The 24,171-nt window shown below is 35.1% G+C and overlaps 1 protein-coding gene across 6 annotated transcripts in view; it reads left to right on the top strand.

Moving 5' to 3' along the window:
• LOC131690670 (protein vav) overlaps positions 1 to 24,171 on the top strand; it is a 1,592,017-nt gene that overhangs the window by 590,485 nt on the left and 977,361 nt on the right. The window contains exon 1 of one of the 6 annotated variants that reach the window (XM_058976600.1): positions 16,458 to 16,596. The exons of the other annotated variants lie outside the window; for them this stretch is intronic. Coding sequence (XP_058832583.1) covers positions 16,532 to 16,596 — 65 coding nt within the window. The 5' untranslated portion in view covers positions 16,458 to 16,531. Of the gene's footprint in view, positions 1 to 16,457; positions 16,597 to 24,171 lie in introns of those variants that run through there. 6 annotated transcript variants of the gene reach the window in all.

Below are 24,171 nucleotides of genomic sequence, written 5' to 3'. Positions count from 1 at the left end.
CGATCGCGGGCACTACGAGTTTCTTCGAATGCCTTTCGGCCTTCGCAATGCTCCATCAACCTTTCAACGAGTGATGCACAAAATTCTTTGAGAATTTATTGGAAAGATATATCTCATTTACATGGACGACATTATCATATTTTATACTAGTTTACAAGAGCATATGGAAAATATTATGAAAATATTTGAATGTCTGAAATAATATAATATGAAGATTCAACTCGATAAGAGTGAATTCCTTCATAAAGAAGTTTCCTTCTTAGGATATCTTGTAACAGCAGACGGAGTAAAACCCGATCCAAAAAAAATTGAAAACATAAAAAATTGGCCAATATCTAAAAATGAAAAGGAATTACGTGGATTCCTCGGAGTTTTAGGCTATTACCGAAAATTTATTCGTGACTTTGCTCGAATCGCAAGACCACTAACAAAATGTCATAGAAAGGATGAGACTATTCAGCATACAGATGAATTCATTGAAGCGTTTGAAAAGTGCAAAAATATTTGAACAAGTAGCACAGTTCTCCAATACCCAGATTTTGATAAAGACTTTATTTTAACTACGGATGCTTCGAATACAGCAGTAGGTGCCGTATTATCGCAGGGACCTATCGGGTTCGACAAACCAATAGCCTTTGCTTCCAGAACGTTTACTCAATCCGAAGAAAATCTCTCTACTATAGAGAAAGAGCTACTCGCTATCGTATGGGCATGCAAATATTTTCGTCTATACCTCTTTGGAAGAAAATTCATGCTCTACACTGATCACCAGCCATTGGCATATGGATTGAACCTCAAAAATCCAAACAGCAAACTAATTCGCTGGAGGTTAGTCTTGGAAGAGTACGATTATGAAATAAGGTACGAACCAGGAAAGCAAAACGTGGTAGCTGACGCTCTCTCTCGCTAACGAAGCTGAAGAAGAAAATGGCACAGATGAGGGGCCATGCATAAATGACGTAGCATTTTGGGGGGTAGGGAGGGTATACCAAATTTGTGACGAAGTGTGACGAGGGGGAGGGTAGGGTCAGAAGTTGTGCGACGTAGCATTAAGTTTAAAACCCATTGTTTAGAGAAAACAATTTAATGATCATCCATTCCCAAGAGAAATAAATTTAAATTCAAACAAGTTACTTTTGATGCGGTTTTTCATGAGGTAAATTTTACGATTCGCGGAATTGCAAGTTCGCGAAAATACAAAAAGATTTTGTATGCGGATTTAACTTGATACATTAGTTAGCTAATGTTGCTAATTAGTAGACTTAGTTTGAAAGCTGAATTAAATTTTCACTTCGGATTCAACCAAACAAAATTTAGTAATTTAGATGAACGTATGCTTCTTACAATCATTGGCGGCTGCACGATTGTGAACTGAGAGAATTTCTCTTCATGCTCCCTTTGACTTATAAAATTCAAAACAAAACTTTCAACACTATATTTGTCATGAAATGGGCTTATTTTACACGCAATTTGCTGTTATAATGAAAATGTTGATAAAAGTCGTCAAACATTTTGAAAGGACATGTAGGTATTTAAAATAATTGAAAAACATATGTAATTTTTTTTCATCTCCCGGGCGCTTTGCATGGGATGAGGGGGAGGGGGTAGGTAAATGCTACGTTATTTACGAGGGGGAGGTTAGAATTTTGTGACCAAATGCTACGTGGGGGGAGGGAGGGGTCAAAAATCGCCGAAAAAAAGCTACGTCATTTGTGTACGGCCCCTGATGCCACAGTACACTCAGCTTACACCGATGACAGCGAGTGCGTACCCATGACATTACACCCCTTGAACTACTATTCCAATCAAATTGTTCTGCAGTTCTCGGATCAAGACGAAGAACAGTTAGAAGAAAATTTTCCCCGTGTTTATCGAAGAACACTAAAAAAAGTAGCCTTCGGTGTTATAAAAATTTTCAAAGATAACATGAACTCAAAAAAAATTAACTGCATTCATTGTTCCGAACGAGTTATTCCCACAATACAGTTCGTTTATAAAATTACTTTAATAGATGCAAAACCTTCAAGGTCTGAGTAGCCCAAACAATTCTACAGGATTTAAAAACCGCAGAAGAACAAGACAGAACAATAGAGAAAACCCATGAGGAATCACACAGAGGCATATGGGAAAATCAAAAGGTAATTTCCAGGAAATATTATTTTCCCGGAATGAATAGAAAAATTCGGCAAAGCATAAAACTTTGCACAATATGCCACAAGATGAAATACGAACGAAAACAATACATAGTTAAATGTACTACATAACTTTTTACTAGTAAAATAACTCAAAATTTGCGTTTTTTGGAGATTTTTGTAATTATTCTAGTTATTAATCAACTAAATTTATCGTCATTATTGTTCATTTGTTTTACTCACTTTTCTCAGAGTTGGCTGAATCAAATCGCTCAAACTTAGTTTCAAATGAACGGTATAACGCTCCCATAAGCTGCTATTGAATTTTTAGTTGATCAGACTTCCGGTTCCGGAGTCCACACAGAAATTTTTGCCTTTCTTATATAGAAAAAATATGCAATCACTCTAAAAATCGTCAGCCTATTTTTTTTCGATTGACATAAGGTTTCTGGGTTTTAACAGAGGAGGGCTACACCCCTCTCCCCCTCACTGGTCACCACCAATTCAAATTCCCCTTAATTCACCCCTCATTGTACCCCCCCCCCCCTTAGACCACCACCCCATCCATCACTCATACCCCTCTCCCTCTCAACCCCATCATCTTTATACCACCGCTATTACACAAGGCATCCCGAATTAAACTGGGGAGTGGTTCGTTCGTAGGTTTTTCATCCTTCTCACACACCCACCCTCGCATGACAAAATTAGTTAGCAGGAAGACAACATTGCACTAATGGTGGTTAGGCTAATAAAGTATGATATTTTTTGTTTCAAGTGTTTCACCGTCGACACGTCATCAGGTTGGTGGCTGGCGAACCATTGCACAGTGGAAAAAAAAGTATCAAAAACGCGACTTTACTCAATAGCTTGATAGAGGGCTAAGTGTTGTAATCAATAATGAATACTTCTTATGTAAAAATGTCTGGGGAGTTGATTGCAGGTATTTAAAATGACCGTAAAGTACGCTATCATGACCGTTTTGCCCCAATTCTCCTTTTCGTTTGAGTTTATTTTCAAAACTGAATATATAACTCGGAAGAAAGTTGGAAACGGCTGACAAAAATAGATATTTCTTATGTAAAAAAGTCCAGAAAATTGATTGAAGACATTTAGAATCATCTTACGAAACATATGCACCCATTTTACCCCAATTCTCCGCAAAACTAAAGTTTGAAGTTAATCCTGGTTTTATATTTCGGTAAAAGGCTATATGCGGCTGATCAAAAGTGATGATTCTTATGTACAAAAATCCAGGTTATCGTTTGAATATAGTTAGACTGGTCGCCCGAAACGTATGTACCCGTTTTACCCCAATTCTTCCCATAACTCAAGTATAAAGTCAAATCAGGCTCTACATTTCAGAAAGAGGCTGAATGCGGTTGATCAAAAGTAGTATTTCTTATGCAAAAAATTCTGGGAAATCGATTGAAGATAGTTAGAATGGCCGCACGAAACATGTGTACCCGTTTTACCCTAAATCTTCCCACATCTCAAGTGAAAAGTTAAACCTGACTGTGCTTCTCGAAAAGAGGCTGAAGGTGACTGATGAAAAGAAGTAATTCTTATATAGAAAAATCCGGGGAATCGGTTGAAGATAGTTGGAATGGCCGCACGAAACGTTTATATCCGTTTTACTCCAATTATTTACATAATACAAGCGTGGTGATACACCTTACTCAATATTTCAGAAAGAAGCAGAAAGCGGTTGATCAAAAATTATTTTTTATGCCAAATAATCCAGGAAATCGATTGAAGGTAGTTCGAATGACCGAACAATACACATGTATCTGTTTTACCCCAACTTCTTCCCATAGCTCAAGTGTGAGGTTAAACCTGACTGTACTTCTCGAAAAGAGGCTGAATGCGGCTGATGAAAAGTAGTAATTCTTATATAGAAAAATCCGGAGAATCAGTTGAAGATAGTTGGAATGACTGCACCAAACGTTTGTATATGTTTTACCCCAATTATTCACATAATGTATGTGTGAAGTAATGTCTTACTCGTTATTTCCGAAACAGGCTGAAACCGGCTGATTAAATGTATTTTTTTTATGTTAAATAGTCCAGGGAATTGATTGAAGATAGTTCGACTTGACTTGACAAAAAATGTGTACCCGTTTTACCCCAAATTTCTCCTATAGCTGACATGTGAAGTTAAACCTGGCTGTACCTCTCAGGAAGAGGCTGAATGCGGCTGATAAAAAGTAGTTATTCTTAGGTACAAAATTCCGGGGAATCGATTGGAGAAAGCTAGTATGACCGCACGAAACGTGTATACCCGTTTTACCCCAATTCTTCACGTAATGTATGTGTGAGGTTATACCTTATTCATCATTTCAAAAACAGGCTGAACGCGAATTTGTTGTACATTAGAATTACTATTTTTCATCAGTTGCAGTCAGCCTCTTTCGGAGAAGTACAGCCAGGTTTAACTTCATATTTGAGTTATCAGAGGAACTTAGGGTAAAACGGGTACACATGTTTCGTGCGGCCATTCTAACTGTCTTCAATCGATTTCCCAGAATTTTTTGCATTAGAAATACTACTTTTGATCAACCGCATTCAGCATCTTTCTGAAATGTAGAGCCTGGTTTGACTTTATACTTGAGTTATGGGAAGAATTGGGGTAAAACGGGTACATACGTTTCGGGCGACCAGTCTTACTATATTCAAACTATAACCTGTATTTTTATACATAAGAATCATCACTTTTGATCAGCCGCATATAGCCTTTTACCGAAATATAAAGCCAGGATTAACTTCAAACTTTAGTTTTGCGGAGAATTGAGGTAAAATGGGTGTATACTTTTCGTGAGATGATTCTAAATGTCTTCAATCGATTTTCTGGACTTTTTTACATAAGAAACATCTATTTTTGTCAGCCGTTTCCAGCTTTCTTCCGAGTTATATATTCAGTTTTGAAAATTCAAACGGAAAGGAGAATTGGGGCAAAACGGGCATGATAGCGTACCGTGCGGTCGTTGTAAATACTAGCAATCAATTTTTCAGCCCTTTTTACATTAGAAAAACCTTACCTGGTAAACGACATCAAGCCTTTTCAAAAAAGTCGCGTTTTGGGTCCATTTTTTCCCACTGTGCGTCCTCTCAAGTTTTCCAACCCACCAATTTCCACTACTGATCATGGAAATTACTTGAAAATACATGGCAATAAAATTTCCTTCTTCTGATGGATGCAGAAGAAGAATCATTCTGCAAAGTTTCGCAAAGAAAAATATTTCTTTCTATAAAATCAATTCGATCGTGCTCCCAATTTTTCCAACCCACCAATTTCCTACTGATCATGGAAATTACTTGAAAACACATGGCAATAAAATTTTCTTTTTCTGATGGATACAGGATAGGCAAACAAAATCATCCTTCAAGGTTTCCTAAGCAAAAATAATTCTTTCAATAAAAATCAATTTGATCGTTCTCTCAATTTTTCCAACTCCCCAATTTCTACGACCGATCATGGAAATTTGATGAAAACGCATGGCGATAAAATTTTATTTTTCTGGTGGATACAGGATAGGAAAAAAGAATCATCCTGCAAAGTTTCCTAAGCAAAAATAAGTCTTTCAATAAAAATCAATTTGATCGTCCTCTCAATTTTTCCAACCCACCAATTTCCACTATTAATCATGGAAATTTCTTGAAAACACATGGCGATAAAATTTTCTTCTTCTGATGTATGCAGGATAGGGAAAAAGAATCATCCTGCAAAGTTTCGTAACCAAAAATATTTCTTTCTATAAAAATCAATTTGATCGTCCTTCCAATTTTTACAACCCACCCATTTCCACTACTTATCATGGAAATTACTTCAAAACACATGGCAATAAAATTTTCTTTTTCTGATGGATACAGGATAGACAATCAAAAATCATCCTGCAAGGTTTCCTAAGCAAAAACAATTGTTTCAATAAAAAAACAATTTTATGGTCTTCTCAATTTTTCCAACCTACCAATTTCCACTACTGATTATGCAAATTTCTTGAAAACACATGGCAATAAAATTTTCTTCTTCTGATTGATACAGGACAGGACAAAAGAATCATCCTGCAAGGTTTCCTAAGAAAAAATAATTCTTTCAATAAAAACCAATTTGATCGTCCTCCCAATTTTCCCAACCCACCAATTTCCACTACCGATCCTGGAAATTTCTTGAAAACACATGGCGATAAAATTTTCTTCTGATGGATGCAGGATAGGAAAACAAAACCATTCTGCAAAGCTTCGCAAACAAAAATATTTCTTTCTATAAAAATCAATTTGATCGTGCTCCGAATATTTTCTAACCCACCAATTTCCAGACTGATCATGGAAATTTCTTGAAAACACATGGCAATAAAATTTCCTTCTTCTGATGGATACAGGATAGGAAAAAAGAATCGTCCTGCAAGGTTTCCTAAGCAACAATAATTCTTTCAATAAAAATCAATTTGATCGTCCTCTCAATTTTTCCAACCCATCAATTTCCACTACTGATCATGGAAATTTCTTGAAAACACATGGCAATAAAGTTTTCTTTTTCTGATGGATACAGGATAGGAAAAAAGAATCATCCTGCAAGATTTCCTAAGCAAAAACAATTCTTTCAATAAAAATCAATTTGATCGTCCTCTCAATTTTTCCAACCCACCAATTTCCACTACCGATCATGGAAATTTCTTGAAAACACATGGCGATAAAATTTTCTTCTAATGGATGCAGGATAGGAAAACAAAATCATTCTACAAAGCTTCGCAAACAAAAATATTTCTTTCTATAAAAATCAATTTGATCGTGCTCCCATTTTTTTCCAACCCACCAATTTCCACTACTGATCATGGAAATTACGTGAAAACACGTAGCAATAAAATTTTCTTTTTCTGATGGATACAGGATAGGCAAATAAAATCATCCTGCAAGGTATCCTAAGCAAAATCAATGTTTCAATAAAAATTTTTTTGTTGTTCTCTCAATTTTTCCAACCTACCAATTTCTACGACTGATCATGGAAATTTCTTGAAAACACATGGCAATAATCTTTTTTTTTTTCTAATGGATACAGGATAGAAAAAAAAATCATCCTGCAAGGTTTCCAAAGCAAAAATAATTCTTTCAATAAAAATCAATTTGATCGTCCTCTCAATTTTTCCAACCCACCAATTTCCACTACTGATCATGGAAATTTCTTGAAAATACATGGCAATAAAATTTCCTTCTTCTGATGGATGCAGTATAGGAAAACAGAATCAATCAATACCGTTATGAAATATACTTCCTGAAAAACTCACATTTTGATGGCGTAATAACGCTACGGAAACAAAAAAATAAGTTGTTGCTTTCAGCGTGATTTTCGTGATACCTACTCTTGAATCTCAATAAAACAAAAGAAAAAGAAATATTATCAAAACAAATATATTATTTTGGTTTACAATCTCGCAAAATGAGTTATTTAATTTTCTAAGCATCAGTATGATAATTATTCCATGAGAATCTGAGGAAACTTTGCTAAGATTTCTTGAATTTCTGAAAACACGAAAACACATCTGTGTTCAAAAATGTCTCAAAACAGTCAAGTCCAGTATGGAAATTAATTACAGAGAACCCAAAAATTCGTTCGTTGGTATTTGTGGAATGTCGAAAATATTTGCTTCAACAACTAAAAATTTCATCAGGTTTTCATCGATGCTGTGTGGAAATCGGTTTTTGAGAAATAAAACCAATTTTACAAAAAAATGTGACATGTGATAATTGATGGAACTTCCAAATAATTTTCAATTTGGCAAGCCTCAATTATTGTTTGGAATAAAGCCAAAGATGTTTTTAAATATGGAAATTTCTTGAAAATACATGGCAATAAAATTTCCTTCTTCTGGTGGATGCAGGATAGGAAAACAGAATCATTCTGCAAAGTTTCGCAAACAACAATATTTCTTTCTATAAAAATCAATTCGATCGTGCTCCTAATTTTTTCCAACCCACCAATTTCCACTACTGATCATGGAAATTTCTTGAAAACACATGGCAATAAGATTTGCTTTTTATGATGGATACAATTTTTCTAACCCATCAATTTCCACTACTGATCATGGAAATTTCTTGAAAACACATGGCAATAAAGTTTTCTTTTTCTGATGAATACAGAATAGCAAAAAAAAAATCATCCTGCAAGATTTCCTAAGCAAAAACAATTCTTTCAATAAAAATCAATTTGATCGTTCTTTCAATTTTTCCAACCCACCAATTTCCACTACTGATCATGGAAATTTCTTGAAAACACATGGCAATAAAGTTTTCTTTTTCGGATGGATACAGGATAGGAAAAAAGAATCATCCTGCAAGATTTCCTAAGCAAAAACAATTCTTTCAATAAAAATTAATTTGATCGTTGTCCCCATTTTTTCCAACCCACCAATTTCCACTACTTATCACGGAAATTTCTTGAAAACACATGGCGATAAAATTTGCTTTTTCTGATGGATGCAGGATAGGAAAACAAAATCATCCTGCAAGGTTTCCTAAGCAAAAACAATTCGTTCAATAAAAACAATTTTATTGTCCTCCCAATTTCCCAACCTACCACTTTTCACGACTGATCATGGACATTGCTTGAAAACACATAACGATAATTTTTGTTTGTTGCAGGATGGTGAAACAGAATCATTCTGCAAGGTTTCCTAAGCAAAAATAATTCGTTCAATAAAAATCAATCCTCCCAAATTTTTCCCACCACACCACCCTTCTACGTGGACACTATTTTGAGATATTCGAGCCCCAATTATTCAAATTCCCATAAGCTAAATGATTCCTATTACGTGGGTACCGCACAATACGAATCCACGTAGTAGGAATCAGCGTAGTAGGAGACCCGACTGTGTCAAAATTCAGTATGTAGACAACCTTGGAGAACTTTTTTATTATTTGAGGAATTATAAAAAATCCTTATTGGAAATTGTAAAAAAAATCGATGAAAAATTAATTGCACAATTCTGAAAAAAAGATTTTTCCTCGAAGAGCCTAAAATTAACCGAGTAAGTACATATTTTTCTGTCAGTAGTGCTATCGCCAGTTGCTGAACGTAGTCCTGGCAGCACAATCTTCCAGACCAATATAACTACTAAAGCATTTTCTGTTGATTTGAAAGTGATCGATTTGGATTTCATATCGTTTGTCAGGTGATGTGCAGGGAGCGATGTGGGTTTTGGGCATATCCGGGATTCGGCGCATTAGTAGTTGAAAATATGAGCCGGAACAATGTAAAATTGCGTGACAGATTTGTGTATTCCAACGTGGGAATATTCAAACAAATCCATTCAGTCAATCCTTTAGACGTAATCAGCAAGAATGGTTTTATGGTAGTTCAAACTACGCGTATCATTTACAATACACTATTAATCGTATATTTTCTATAAATCGTTATAAGTCAATGGAAGTGTAGTAAGTAAATTGATTAGAGAGTGCCAAATAAAAGTTTTTCAAAAATTGAACGGAAAAAATCATCTCTCGAAAATTGATCTAATTATTATTTCCTAATTTCAATGAACTTTAACATTCAATAAAGCGATAAAATACTATCAAGTGATTCATTTTCAATCGTCCTGGTCGGGACCATTGATTGATTCATAAATGTAATACGATACGGCCGTTATGAAGTATACTTCCTGAAAAACTCAAATTTTGATGGAGTAATAACGCTACGGAAACAAAAAAATAAGTTGTTGCTTTCAGCGTGATTTTCGTGATACCTACTCTTGAATCTCAATAAAACAAAAGAAAAAGAAATATTATCAAAACAAATATATAATTTTGGTTACATTCTCGCAAAATGTGGCATTTAAAATTTTTTAATCCAAGTAGTAGTATGATAATTATTCCATGACAATCTGAGGAAACTTTGCTAAGATTTCTTGAATTTCTGAAAAACACGAAAACACATCTGTGTTCAAAAATGTCTCAAAACAGTCAAGTCCAGTATGGAAATTAATTACAGAGAACCCAAAAATTCGTTCGTTGGTATTTGTGGAATGTCGAAAATATTTGCTTCAACAACTAAAAATTTCATCAGGTTTTCATCGATGCTGTGTGGAAATCGGTTTCTGAGAAATAAAACCAATTTTACAAAAAATTGTGACATGTGATAATTGATGGAACTTCCAAATAATTTTCAATTTGGCAAGCCTCAATTATTGTTTGGAATAAAGCCAAAGATGTTTTTAAATATGTGTTATCAATTCAACACAAAACCGTTGGTTTCAAACGACCATCAGTTTTAAAATCATCAAATATCATTCATTATTTGGCGTATAAAGATAAAATAGCATCTCCCAAGAGAATCGAAAATCATCAAATTTCAATGAAGAAATTTATTTCAAATCATTTTCAACTATTTCTACATTCAGAATTGCTCAAAAACAGTTGTGCTAAAAGCTTTCGATATTTCGAGCTTTCATTCGTTTACGAGCGGTCTATCGAGAAGCAAGTGTTTTTTTTTCCAGTCCGTCATTGTTAGAAAAAAAAGTCGTACTAATCCTCGTTCAAGGTTATCTTGCACATTCTCTACCTCTCGAGGTTTTGGATTTTTTTCTTCTTTTGTGCGTGTGTTAACCGTTAGGCCGTCTTTAGCCTTTTGTTCGCGTAGTGAGGATTGAACAATAGCCAACTATATAAGCTGGACTGGTGCGTCGTGGGAAACAAATTTACAGATAAGTAAAATGTACCTCTTTTGACAAATTTACGGCTTATTCCCGTCTGCGCGGGTGCTAACCCCGCGCGTCGACGGTGTCGATGGCTCCCTCCCCGGACGGCCAAATGGAGGTCGAATCGACTACCAAGGCTCTCCCCCGACCCAAACAATATCCAGAGCTCTCGACCGGTCCCTTTGTGGTCTTTTTTCGGCCCAAAACAAAATCGCTGAATCTATTACAGATTTCAAAAGACCTGACGGAACGGTTATCGGCTGTGACCGAAATAAGAAAGGTCCGCTCAGACAGGGTCAGGGTCGTGTTGGCTAATTCAAAGCAGGCAAACGGTATTGCTTGCTGCGAGCACTTTACGAAGGACTATTACGTGTATATTCCAGCTGTAAAAGTACGGTCTGAAGACGTTGTCACAGATGAGAGTTTGACATCTGCTGGAGTATGGGGTTGGCCGTTTTAGAGACCGCTTACTTCAGCCAGTGAAAATACCAGAGTGCAAGCGTTTGCACTCAGTAGTAGTTGCGGGGAATGGTTCAAAAACGTACATCCAAACAAACTCTTTTCGGGTGACCTTCGCTGGTGCCGCTTTGCCAAATTACGTCCTCTTGCACAAGGTTTGTCTGCCTGTGCGTCTGTTTGTGCCGCGGCTCATCAATTGCACAAAGTGTAAACAATTGGGTCACACAGCCACCCATTGTAGCAATAAGGCCCGCTGTGGAAAATGCGGTGAGAATCATGTGGATGATTCGTGCAGTAAGAATGCTGAGAAGTGTCCTTACTGTGCAGAGATTCTGCATGATATCTCGGCATGTCCCGCATACAAACTACGCGGGGATAAACTAAAACGTTCCCTTGCGGGACGATCCGAACGTTCTTTCGCAGAATTGCGTAAGAAAGCTACGCCACCAACCTCAACAAACATCTATGCTCACTTGCCTCCTAACGAGGGCGAGACTGATTATTCCTCGAAGAGCCTAAAATTAACCGAGTAAGTACATATTTTTCTGTCAGTAGTGCTATCGCCAGTTGCTGAACGTAATCCTGGTAGCACAATCTTCCAGACCAATAAAACTATTAAAGCATTTTCTTTTGATTTGAAATTGATCGATTTGGATTTCAGATCGTTTGTCAGGTGATGTGCAGGGAGCCATGTAGGCATTTTTTTTGGGCATATCCGGGATTCGGCGCATTAGTAGTTGAAAATATGAGCCGGAACAATGTAAAATTGCGTGACAGATTTGTGTATTCCAACGTGGGAATATTCAAACAAATCCATTCAGTCAATCCTTTAGACGTAATCAGCAAGAATGGTTTTATGGTAGTTCAAACTACGCGTATCATTTACAATACACTATTAATCGTATATTTTCTATAAATCGTTATAAGTCAATGGAAGTGTAGTAAGTAAATTGATTAGAGAGTGCCAAATAAAAGTTTTTCAAAAATTGAACGGAAAAAATCATCTCTCGAAAAATGATCTAATTATTATTTCCAAATTTCAATGAACTTTAACATTCAATAAAGCGATAAAATATTATCAAGTGATTCATTTTCAATCGTCCTGGTCGGGACTATTGATTGATTCATAAATGAAATACGATACGGCCGTTATGAAATATACTTCCTGAAAAACTCAAATTTTGATGGCGTAATAACGCTACGGAAACAAAAAAATAAGTTGTTGCTTTCAGCGTGATTTTCGTGATACCTACTCTTGAATCTCAATAAAACAAAAGAAAAAGAAATATTATCAAAACAAATATATAATTTTGGTTACAATCTCGCAAAATGTGGCATTCAAAAATTTTTAAATCCAAGTAGTAGTATGATAATTATTCCATGAGAATCTGAGGAAACTTTGCTAAGATTTCTTGAATTTCTGAAAACACGAAATTACATTTGTGTTCAAAAATGTCTCAAAACAGTCAAGTCCAGTATGGAAATTAATTACAGAGAACCCAAAAATTCGTTCTTTGGTATTTGTGGAATGTCGAAAATATTTGCTTCAACAACTAAAAATTTCATCAGGTTTTCATCGATGCTGTGTGGAAATCGGTTTCTGAGAAATAAAACCAATCTTACAAAAAATTGTGACATGTGATAATTGATGGAACTTCCAAATAATTTTCAATTTGGCAAGCCTCAATTATTGTTTGGAATAAAGCCAAAGATGTTTTTAAATATGTGTTATCAATTCAACACAAAACGGTTTCAAACGACCATCAGTTTCAAAATCATCAAATATCAGTTTCAAAATCATCAAATATCATTCATTATTTGGCGTATAAAGATAAAATAGCATCGCGGTTTGTTTCAGTCTCGTAAAATAATAAAATATCATAGATCTCCCAAGAGAATCAAAAATCATCAAATTTCAATGAAGAAATTTATTTCAAATCATTTTCAACTATTTCTACATTCAGAATTGCTCAAAAACAGTTGTGCTAAAAGCTTTCGATATTTCGAGCTTTCATTCGTTTACGAGCGGTCTATCGAGAAGCAAGTGTTTTTTTTCTAGTCCGTCATTGTTAGAAAAAAAAGTCGTACTAATCCTCGTTCAAGGTTATCTTGCACATTCTCTACCTCTCGAGGTTTTGGATTTTTTTCTTCTTTTGTGCGTGTGTTAACCGTTAGGCCGTCTTTAGCCTTTTGTTCGCGTAGTGAGGATTGAACAATAGCCAACTATATAAGCTGGACTGGTGCGTCGTGGGAAACAAATTTACAGATAAGTAAAATGTACCTCTTTTGACAAATTTACGGCTTATTCCCGTCTGCGTGGGTGCTAACCCCGGGTGTCGACGGTGAATGCTGAGAAGTGTCCTTACTGTGCAAAGATTCTGCATGATATCTCGGCATGTCCCGCATACAAATGTCCCGCATACAAACTACGTGATCCCGCTTCAGTTTACGCCGCAGAACTAGATGCTATTCAGTATACCCTTGGAAACATTGACACATTACCCGCAGACCATTACTTCATCGTCTCGGATAGTCTGAGTTCTATTGACGCTATTCGCTCGATGAAACATGGAAAGCACTTCTAGTATTTTTGGGGAAAATACGGGAGCTACTGAGTGCTTTATCTGACAAATCTTTCCAGATTACCTTGGTATGGGTCTCTTCTCATTGCTCCATTCCGGCCAATGAGAAGGCGAACTCCTTAGCTAAGGCGGGTGCCCTAGAAGGCGACGTTTTACATTTCTTATAAAAGAAATGTATAGAGTTCGTTCAAACTTTCAAGAATTTTTCCGAGGCCCGGAGGGCCGAGTCTTATATACCAATCGACTCAGCTTGACGATTTGGGACAATGTCTGTGTGTGTGTATGTGTGTATGTAACGGACAAATTCTCATTCGTGTTTCTCAGCAATGGCTGAACCGATCTTATCCAAACCAATTTTAAATGAAAGAACTAAAAAACAGTATGAACGCTATTAATTTGTTTTTGATTCTGATGTTTATTTTCCAAGATATGAATGTTTGAATGTGTAAAACTGGCGTTTTTTGCCGTTTTTTTTTAAATTATCTGCCGAAATTGACAACATAGATTAACAATTTTTATGTTTAGACAGCTTTAACGAACACCTTTCGAACAAGCTATAGATTGTTGAAATCGGACTATTATCAAAAGAGATATTTAACATTAAATGCGGACGAAAGATTTTTATCATTTCCCATTGCCAGAAATATGACCAAAAACATGTAATTTATTATTAACGCCAAAACGGCTTATTCTAGGTCAATAGTATCTTCGGAGATTTTAATGGAGGTAATATGCCCTTTTTTTTGGGTATTATGCTTTTGCTGATTAATCCCCCTATGAGTGAGATATTTTCACAAATTTTCTTGGAAGTGATTATATCGAAATGATGTCTTCAGCAAATTTGTAGCTCTTATTATTGCGAATAACTTTACTAAAGACTTCAAATATCTATTTTGAATACTTTAAAAGTTATGGCTTGTTGTTTGTTGATTACTCTTTGTCGCCTATTTATTGTTCAATATAGTAATAATCCATTGAAATAAGCTAAACATTATTTCGATAAAACGATTTTTTTATTTCATTTTACTATCTACAACCGCTAGAAATAATCACCGAACACTTCCAAGTTGTCTAGAAGGAACTTGATAACTTTTCAGTACAAAAATGTTCATTTGTGCGAACCTTCTGACTGCAATTTTTCTAACTTATAACCATCGGATCAATCTGAAACGTATCGGAAAATGAAAAGCGAAATAAATAACTCCAAGTAACGGCGTAGCCAAGAGAAGGTTTTGGGGTATAACACCATACAACCTACCCCCCACCACACCCAAAAAAAATATTGGATTGAAGTTGAAAATTTATTGATGCAGACTGATTTAATTCAATATTACAATAACAATTATCTGATCCGTATATTGATAACCTGTTGTTGTAAACATCATGAGGACTTTTGATAAATTGTCGGAATGGGGTCTTGATATGTAACTGATCTATTGGTCTTGATTTCACAGTTGTCTAATAGCATCAATATCAAATTCCTGCCTGAAAACATTCCAATAGAAAATTCCAGAGTTCTGTGTGTGTATGTGTGTATGTAGAAAAATATGTGACCTCTGTTTCTCAGAGATGGCTGGACCGATTTGCACAAAGTTAGTCTCAAATGAAAGGTACAACCTTCCCATCAGCTGCTATTGAATTTTTTATTGATTGGACTTCCGGTTCCGGAGTTACGAGTTGAAGAGTGCAATCACACAGCAAATTCCCATATAAACTGAAATGAAAAATTTTCAAAATCAGATTTGTATTTTTGATGCCAAATGACTTTAAAATGTATGAAATATTGAGATGTTTGACAAAAATTGACTTCTTTGGACTTTGGTACATTTTTGCCTTTCTCATATAGAAAGGTTATGCAATCACTCCAAAAATCGTCAATTATACCGGCCCGGAGGGAGTATGCAGTGAGGGGTTGCTACTTTAAAATTAAAACTAGTTTAAAATTTCTTAACAAGTTGAAAATTTTTGGCATGACCTGGACCTCACGGATCTTTCTCCATGATCCGCCGCTGGTTTCAAGCGATGTTTCAGTATCACATAGTATCTCAAGATCATAGCTATCGATCCGTTGTATGTATGTGCAAATCGTACTGAACATGTAATATTCATTTCCACCATTGTATTGAACATAACCAGCCATGGAATCGTAGTCTGGACAAATGAGAAAAGCACAATTGCACCACTAGGTGGATTAAAACAGATTTTTATTTTGGGAATGCGTCGAGTTGAGACGAAAACGTAATATGATTAATAACGAGGATAACACTTTCCGAATGTAGAGAGAAATTTATGAAAAATGACGATTTCCATTCGACTCTAGCAGGTTCTGATCGATTTTGACGAGCATTTGATTTTTGTTGTATGACCAATTATATGTATAGGTCAAATGTTTAAAAACAGTAATTTAAGGTCAAGATAGCATCATTTTGAAACCGCCAATTTCGGAGGTTTAGTATCTTCGATGAGTTTTACAAACGTTAAACAGCGCATCATTTGATAAAATAATTTTGACGGTATATCGTCCAAGAATTATTTATGGTGAATTTTCTCAGGTTAATATTCATGACTACAATAAAGTCTCAACAAATTCGCTAAAGACACGAACTCTGTTACTATTTTCTGAAAAATTAATTCTGCATAATTTTAAAACTTCAAAAATTACGGTTTCGGAATTATGCCGTTTGGACAGTATGATCGATTTTCACCAAACCGAATTTCTGGCTACGCCGCTGATTTCAAGTAAGTAGAAACAAAGTCGTTCTTCACTCGTTCAAGAGAAACTTCTTCGAATGCTGAATATCTATTATAACACATTGAAACCCCGATTTTATCAGCCAAATAATAACATATGTTTGATTGGCTCTAGCAGACGAACAAGACTGAATTCGAGTAAATCCTTTCTTGAGCATGTTTTCCTTATCGTGAAGATATGCGAAAATAAAAAGTTCATCATAATCAGAAATAGTTATCAGACTACACCAAGGGACGAGAAGAATATTTTAACAGCTTCAGTTTATTATGAAGAAAAAAAATTGCCCGATTTAGTCAATGTCCCCATTTTGTCAGCCTAAAATACACCATGAGACTGATAAAAATGGGTCTTTATTGTATGTATTATTCACTGTGTTTTACATTAATAGGTACATTTCTTTTTTGGAGATTTTTTTATTGCATCGAACTACAACAATTTTTAGGTAGTTTTCAATTGGTATACTTAAGGGTTTATATGTTGCAGATAGAGAAAATACTGAAATTTTCAGCTTTTTTCCTACACAATATTACGAAAGCTTATTAAACAATTTTTCCTAATAAGTTTGTGAAAATTATAAACTATTTGAAATTTTTTAATAGTTTTATTTTTTATTTAACCGTGATTTTTTAATAAATAGTGACCATAGCTTCACAACGTAGTCTATTTTTCATGGCTTGCGGTGAACACGATCTCTCGAATTGCTGAACTGAAAATTATGGAATAGAAATTAATTTTTAGTATTCTTTACAGACCCGCTGGTGCCCTAAGACGATTTCGCTAGATTTTCAGAGCACTGTGCACCCATTGCATTAACGCAAGTGACGGAAGGTTTTCGAAAAGTTTCGTGAAAATGAAAATTCCAGTAATGATGATGATTTTCCCAAACGGTTCGTTTTCGTGAGGTTTTTATTTGTTCTTTGGCATTAGGATTAGCGATAATAATTCAAATCAAGGATACTACTGGGAAGTCACCTTTAGAAAAAGTCGATTTTTTCGCTTTCCCATTGATTTGGTTTGAGATTTCTAGCACTGATGTTGTCCTATGCTAATTTGAGCGATTCTCTGAGTCCTGCCACTATCCCATGTAGTATGTGTTATCAAAAACATCGCGAAGCATCAAGTTCTAAATGTTCTCAAACGATATAATATCCGAAGAGAGTGATAAGAGTTATAAGAAATGTCTCATCACACTGTTAGGTGGATTAAAAACGTTTTTGAAAGACCAATTTGCTTCCACGAATTTTTCAGTATTACTCAGAGAACTCTCGAAAGTTGGCAAACCTCTTGGAGCAATGGGGAGCTAGAAAGGTGGCTACATTCGATAGCCCCTAAGGTATCGACGAAACCATGGTTCAAGGGGATGGATGTGACTTCATTCGTGTGATGTCCCGACTCATGGCAAACCATTACACGCTGGATGCACATCTCCGGCGTATTGGGCTCGTGGAGAGTGGTATCTGCGCTTGTGGCGAAGGCTATCACGATATTGAGCACATTGTCTGGGCGTACACCGAGTACAGTTCCGCCAGATCTCGGCTTATGGACACCCTCTGGGCCCGAGGAAGACAACCCAATGTCCCGGTTCAAGATGTGCTGGCAAGTCGCGATGTCCTCTATATGTCCCTTATATACACCTTCATAAAAACCATCAATATAAAAATTTAGCTGCCCCTTCTTATTTCCTATCATTCTCAGAAACGCTCTCTTCCACCTGTACCCACGAAGGTTTGATGGGACTCCAAGGCGACACAAAAAATCTGTCGAATGAGCCAACAAACACGGGACCTACTGTACGACCATTTCACGCGCAACTCGAACTCTTTCCGATCTGCATCTGAGCCGTCTGGAGGAACCCCTGCTGACTCGAGGAAGAACACCCGGCCTCCTTGTACATAATTCTTCTTGATGAAGGCCATCCGAGTCTACATCCTATGCCGTTGATCTCCCGATGCCTGAAACTGAAAGTTAATAACTTTCTTCACTGCCATATTTGTCCACCCTCCCTCCCCTGACTCTTATACCCCCCCCCCCCTCATTCTGTCTCTTCTAGTTCTAATTATTATATTATATAATCTCATTGAAAATGCCCAACTCTACTACCACAAAAATAACTCTAATTAATCTCCCCGAATCTTTACAAAATTAAATCACGCTCTCTAGTTATTCCTAGTTTTAAGATAGTTATAAAAATTGTTCCCCCTTAGTTAAAACTTATTTGCTTCAATAATCTTCCTGCTAAAAATGTCAAACCATATTGCCATAAAATCTAAATGACCCCCCTAATCTTACGACAATTATATTACCCCCTTGTGTATATGTATAGCTATAAATTCTCCTTAGTTTAATTTAAAAAAAATCAATATGTAATCCCCTAGTAATTTTAAATGTAAAACAAACCAAGATTGGCACCTTTAAGCTAACGCAAACCTGCCTTATCAAATAAACAAATTGAATAAAAAAATCGAGCTTTCGTAGCGCGCCATCTGCATCAACCCAGGGATAAATTTTAGCGCACTTTTTTAGGTTAAATGAATAAAACTTTAAGGTTTTCACAATACAATTTCAAAAAGTAGACTCAAAGTAGTAATAAAAAATATAGGTTAGACATTGTATGCATGCTTTTAGTGTGGTCCACAAAACTTTTTCGAATTTTTGGCCTGTCACGTTACAAGTTAGATGGTTTCCATTACTTCACAATTGAAAATAAGCATTTCTTCATGTCCATCTCAATTTTTCAAGCAATATCATAAAATTTAAATCAAGCTACGATGGAAAAATGTGGTTCCAGGCAAAAAGTTGAAAATATGGATTTTGTGTACATTTTTATCTTCTTACGGTCTTTTAGTTATTTTCAGGTCATGCAAGTATTATCAACAAACTTTTATAAATGACAGACATGGAATTATTTTCTGGGCTCTCCATTCATATGTTTTAAATTAGAGGTTATATACATACGGAAAACAAACAGTTTGACGCAAAATTTGATAGAAAAAGATTTCGTCTGTGGTTGCCATTTTCGGAGCCTTGACCATATATTATAATTGTAGTCAATATTTGCACTACTCTTGATATTCATGAATACAATCCGTAAAGGTCAATGTGCTAACTATACTCAAAATATATAGTCTATTTATATAAATCACCATTTCATACATTACATGCCATATTCTAATTATATTGTTAACTGTGCTTATTCACATTAATTATTGTTCAAATAAATACTTCCTTGTTAAACTAGTAATAATATACATGTGGATTAAATTATTACTCATTATTGCCACAAATGCTATATATGTTTTTTCTTTATTTTAATTATAAAACACTGAATTAATGAATAATATTCCTTTATTTATTATACAAACATTAAACATAGTATACTACATTCTTTTATTAGTAAAATTTTATTTCAGCAGCTCGTGCATTATACCATTACTATCGCATTTCATTATATTTATTTCATGCATTATATTCGCTATATATACTAATGTCTTTCATTTAACTTAATTTTTGTTTATTACTTATTAAAATAATCAATTCTCGACATGATTTACATTTTTATTTACAATTATATAGCATTCGTCTTTAGTTGTTATGTGCATTTCAGCCTGAACAGAATAAACTTGCAGAATATGAGTGACCGATGGTAGAGATCGTAGGACACGATTTGATTATGTTGGAGTGTGGACATTGGATAAGGATTTCAGGCGATAAAGTCGAACTGGAATTTACTCCTACTCATTCTTATACATAATTTTCATTATATTTTTAAATTATATTTTATTCTTCCTAAGACTTTATTGCTGTTTATTATCACTATTTAAACAACATTCATCATATTCGTCATTTCCATTTTCATGACATTTATTTATTTTATTATTTGGGCAGGGAGGGTGTATCAGGGCATCATACGAACTGTGTCATGGATCAGGGTACGTGGATCGCCTGTCTCTAGTCAGACGGTAGTAATGTCTGCACTGACTTCCTAATTTTTCGGAATTGTGTAGTTAGTGTTGAAATTTCTATCTATCATGGCACAGTAATTTTGACGCGTTCTTCTCAAATAAACCATCAGGTAGTGCCTTAACAAGTATCGTAAATGGCGCTATTCAAACGCCTGGATTTTATAGTTAAAAGGAGATTCTTTGTCACTGCGAAGTACGCATAAGAACTTTTGCTTATGGATCCAACCTTTTTTGGCCCTTCATACAACTATAAATTGAAAGTCGTTTGCTAGCAACATTTAGCTTAGCTGTTAAAAGCAACTGCAGCCACAAGTATCGTAAATGGCGCTATTCAAACGCCTGGATTTTATAGTTAAAAGGAGATTCTTTGTCACTGCGAAGTACGCATAAGAACTTTTGCTTATGGATCCAACCTTTTTTGGCCCTTCATACAACTATAAATTGAAAGTCGTTTGCTAGCAACATTTAGCTTAGCTGTTAAGGCCCCCGTCGGGCAATCCGCCAATTTTCGTGTTTTTTTGCGGTTTTTTATTTTATTTTCAAAAAAGATGACAAAATATGGAAAAAAGAAAAAAATCACGACCTAGATAATTGTTTTTACTATGAATTGGCCGAAATGGAAAATTCAAAATTTTCCAACTCGGAAAACTGTGCGCTTTTTCCGGTTGAAAAAGCACACAGTTTTTGCAATCATGTGTTTAAAATTTTGATTTTTCCAATACAACATAGCTAAACAATTTTTCTAGGACGTGATTTTCTCCGATTTTCCATATTTTCCGCTTTTCATTGAAAAATTTCCATTTTACTAGAAGCAGTTTTTCCACCCGCACAGACACAACTAAAGTAAAATTTGTATGTATAGGTGCGCAAAAGTGGAGCAATATTTTTAACCTGCTGTTTCTTCGATATTTCCTACAAAACTACCCAAGTGTTGCATATGTACGGAAACCAAGGAATCTGATGGTACAAAGAAAAACTCGTTTTGGAAAACTTCATAACAGCGTTTTTCAATTTTCCTCGCGATACGTAGTGTACCATCGCACGCGAAACAGCGTGGAAAGATACGAAAAGAAAAACAAGTGTACTAAAAGTTATCCTTGGGTTGATGCAGATGGCGTGCTACGAAAGCTCGAAATATCGAAAGCTTTTAGCACAACTGTTTGTGAGTAATTCTGAATGTAGAAATAGTTGAAAATGATTTCAAATAAATTTCTCCATTGAAACTTGATGATTTTCGATTCTCTTGGGAGATCTATGATATTTTATTATTTTACGAGACTGAAACAAACCGCGATGCTATTTTATCTTTATACGCCAAATAATGGAAAAACATTTTCTATGTCGAATTTGCATGTTGATATTTGATGATTTTGAAACTAATGATCGTTTGAAACCAATGGTTTTGTGTTGAATTGATAACACATATTTAAAAACATCTTTGGCTTTATTCCAAACAATAATGGAGGCTTGCCAAATTGAAAATTAATTGGAAGTTCCATCAATTATCACATGTCACAATTTTTTGTAAGATTGGTTTTATTTCTCAGAAACCGATTTCCACACAGCATTGATGAAAACCTGATGAAATTTATAACAGTTGAAGCAAATATTTTCGACATTCCACAAATACCAAAGAACGAATTTTTGGGATCCCTATAATTATTTTTCATACTGGATTTGACTGCTTTGAAACATTTTTGAACACAGATGTTGTTTCGTGTTTACAGAAATCTTAGCAAAGTTTCCTCAGATTCTCATGGAATAATTATCATACTGATACTTGGATTTAAAAAAATTTAAATGACGCATTTTGCGAGACTGTAAACCAAAATAATATATTTGTTTTGATAATATTTCTTTTTCTTTTGTTTTATTGAGATTCGAGAGTAGGTATCACGAAAATCACGCTGAAAGCAACAACTTTTTTTTTGTTTCCATAGCGTTATTACACCATGAAAATTTGAGTTTTTCAGAAAGTATATTTTATAGCGGCCGTATCGTATTTCATTTATGAATCAATCAATAGTCCCGACCAGGACGATTGAAAATGAATCACTTGATAATATTTTATCGCTTTATTGAATATTAAAGTTCATTGAAATAAGGAAATAATAATTAGATCAATTTCATTTTTTCCTACTACGCTGATTCCTACTACGTGGATTCGTATTGTGCGGTACCCACCTAATAGGAATCACTTAGCTTATGGGATTTCGACTAATTGGGGCTCGAATATTTCATCTGAGTTAACATTTAGCACCATACTTTATTTGGTAAAGTTGTTTTGTGTTTGCTTAGACCTACAATTTAGAGCAATTGGATATCCAATTAATTGATAACTGCAGCGCAGGGGTGCTATACAATTGAGTAAATAAATCTAACCTCTCGTAAACGCAACTATCATTGAATAAGTTTAACGTGAGCGTACCAGCTTTCAGCACAATGTGGAATTTAGAATGTCACAAACGTCTAATAACTTAGAGGAGATGGTGCTCTCGGAAAAAATTTAGAGAAGGTTAAGAGCTACGCGATTATGGACAAAACTAATTGAAATAGATAGACCAGGCAGCACTAGTGAGCATGAATTATTTTTCAATTTCTGAATCTCGAGAACATTATTTAGAAGTGTGATGTCTTCGGCAATATTCATCAGCGAGTCGAGTGCTACCTGACGGCGAATAGATAATTACAGAATTCGCCCATCAGGCGGCGCTAGGGAGACTAAAACTTCCAATTCGTGTTAGGTAAAGTTTATTAATTTAGGAAAATGACGTTTACTGTAATGTAATCTACGTCACAATTGAAGTTTTATAGCACGCTACAAGTGCAATCTAGGTTGCATGAGTGGCTATAAAACCACCATAAAGCCTAAATTGTTACTGGGGCAAGGACTATTTAATGATGTAATGATTAAATTAGATATCACCCTCAAGGCGGCGCTAGTGAGCACACACTTTTTTATTTCAATATCCCAAAATAGGAAGGTGGGAAAAAATTTGGGAGGACTATCAAATTGATTTTTATTGTAAGAATTAATTTTCCTTAGAAAACCTTACAGAATGATTCTGTTTCACTATACTGCATCAAACAAAAATTTAAAAATGTATCGTCATGTGTTTTTAAGTAATTTCCATGATCATTAGTGGAAATTGGTGGATTGGAAAAAAAATTGGGAGGACGATAAAATTGATTTTTATAGAAAGAAATATTTTTGTTTACGAAACCTTGCCGGATGATTTTGTTTGCCTATCCTGTATCCATCAGAAGAAGAAAATTTTATTGCCATGTGTTTTCAAGAAATTTCCATGATCAGTAGTGGAAATTGGTGGGTTGGAAAAATTGAGAGGACAATAAAACTGATTTCCATTGAAACAATTGTTTTTGCTTAGGAAACCTTGACGGATGATTTTGTTTGTCTATCTTGTATCCATCAGAAGAAGAAAATTTTATCGTCATGTGTTTTCAAATAATTTTCGTGATCAGTAGTGGAAATTGGTGGGTTGGAAAAAATGGGAGCACGATCAAATTGATTTTTATAGAAAGAATCCTTGCAGAATGATTCTGTTTCCCTATTCTGCATCCACCAGAAGAAGAAAATTT

This window comes from Topomyia yanbarensis, chromosome 3 (assembly GCF_030247195.1).
Source record: "Topomyia yanbarensis strain Yona2022 chromosome 3, ASM3024719v1, whole genome shotgun sequence".
NCBI classification, from domain to species: Eukaryota; Metazoa; Arthropoda; class Insecta; order Diptera; family Culicidae; genus Topomyia; species Topomyia yanbarensis.
The sequence above is the reverse complement of the archived record's forward strand: the minus strand, read 5'-3'. Positions and strand labels throughout refer to the sequence as shown.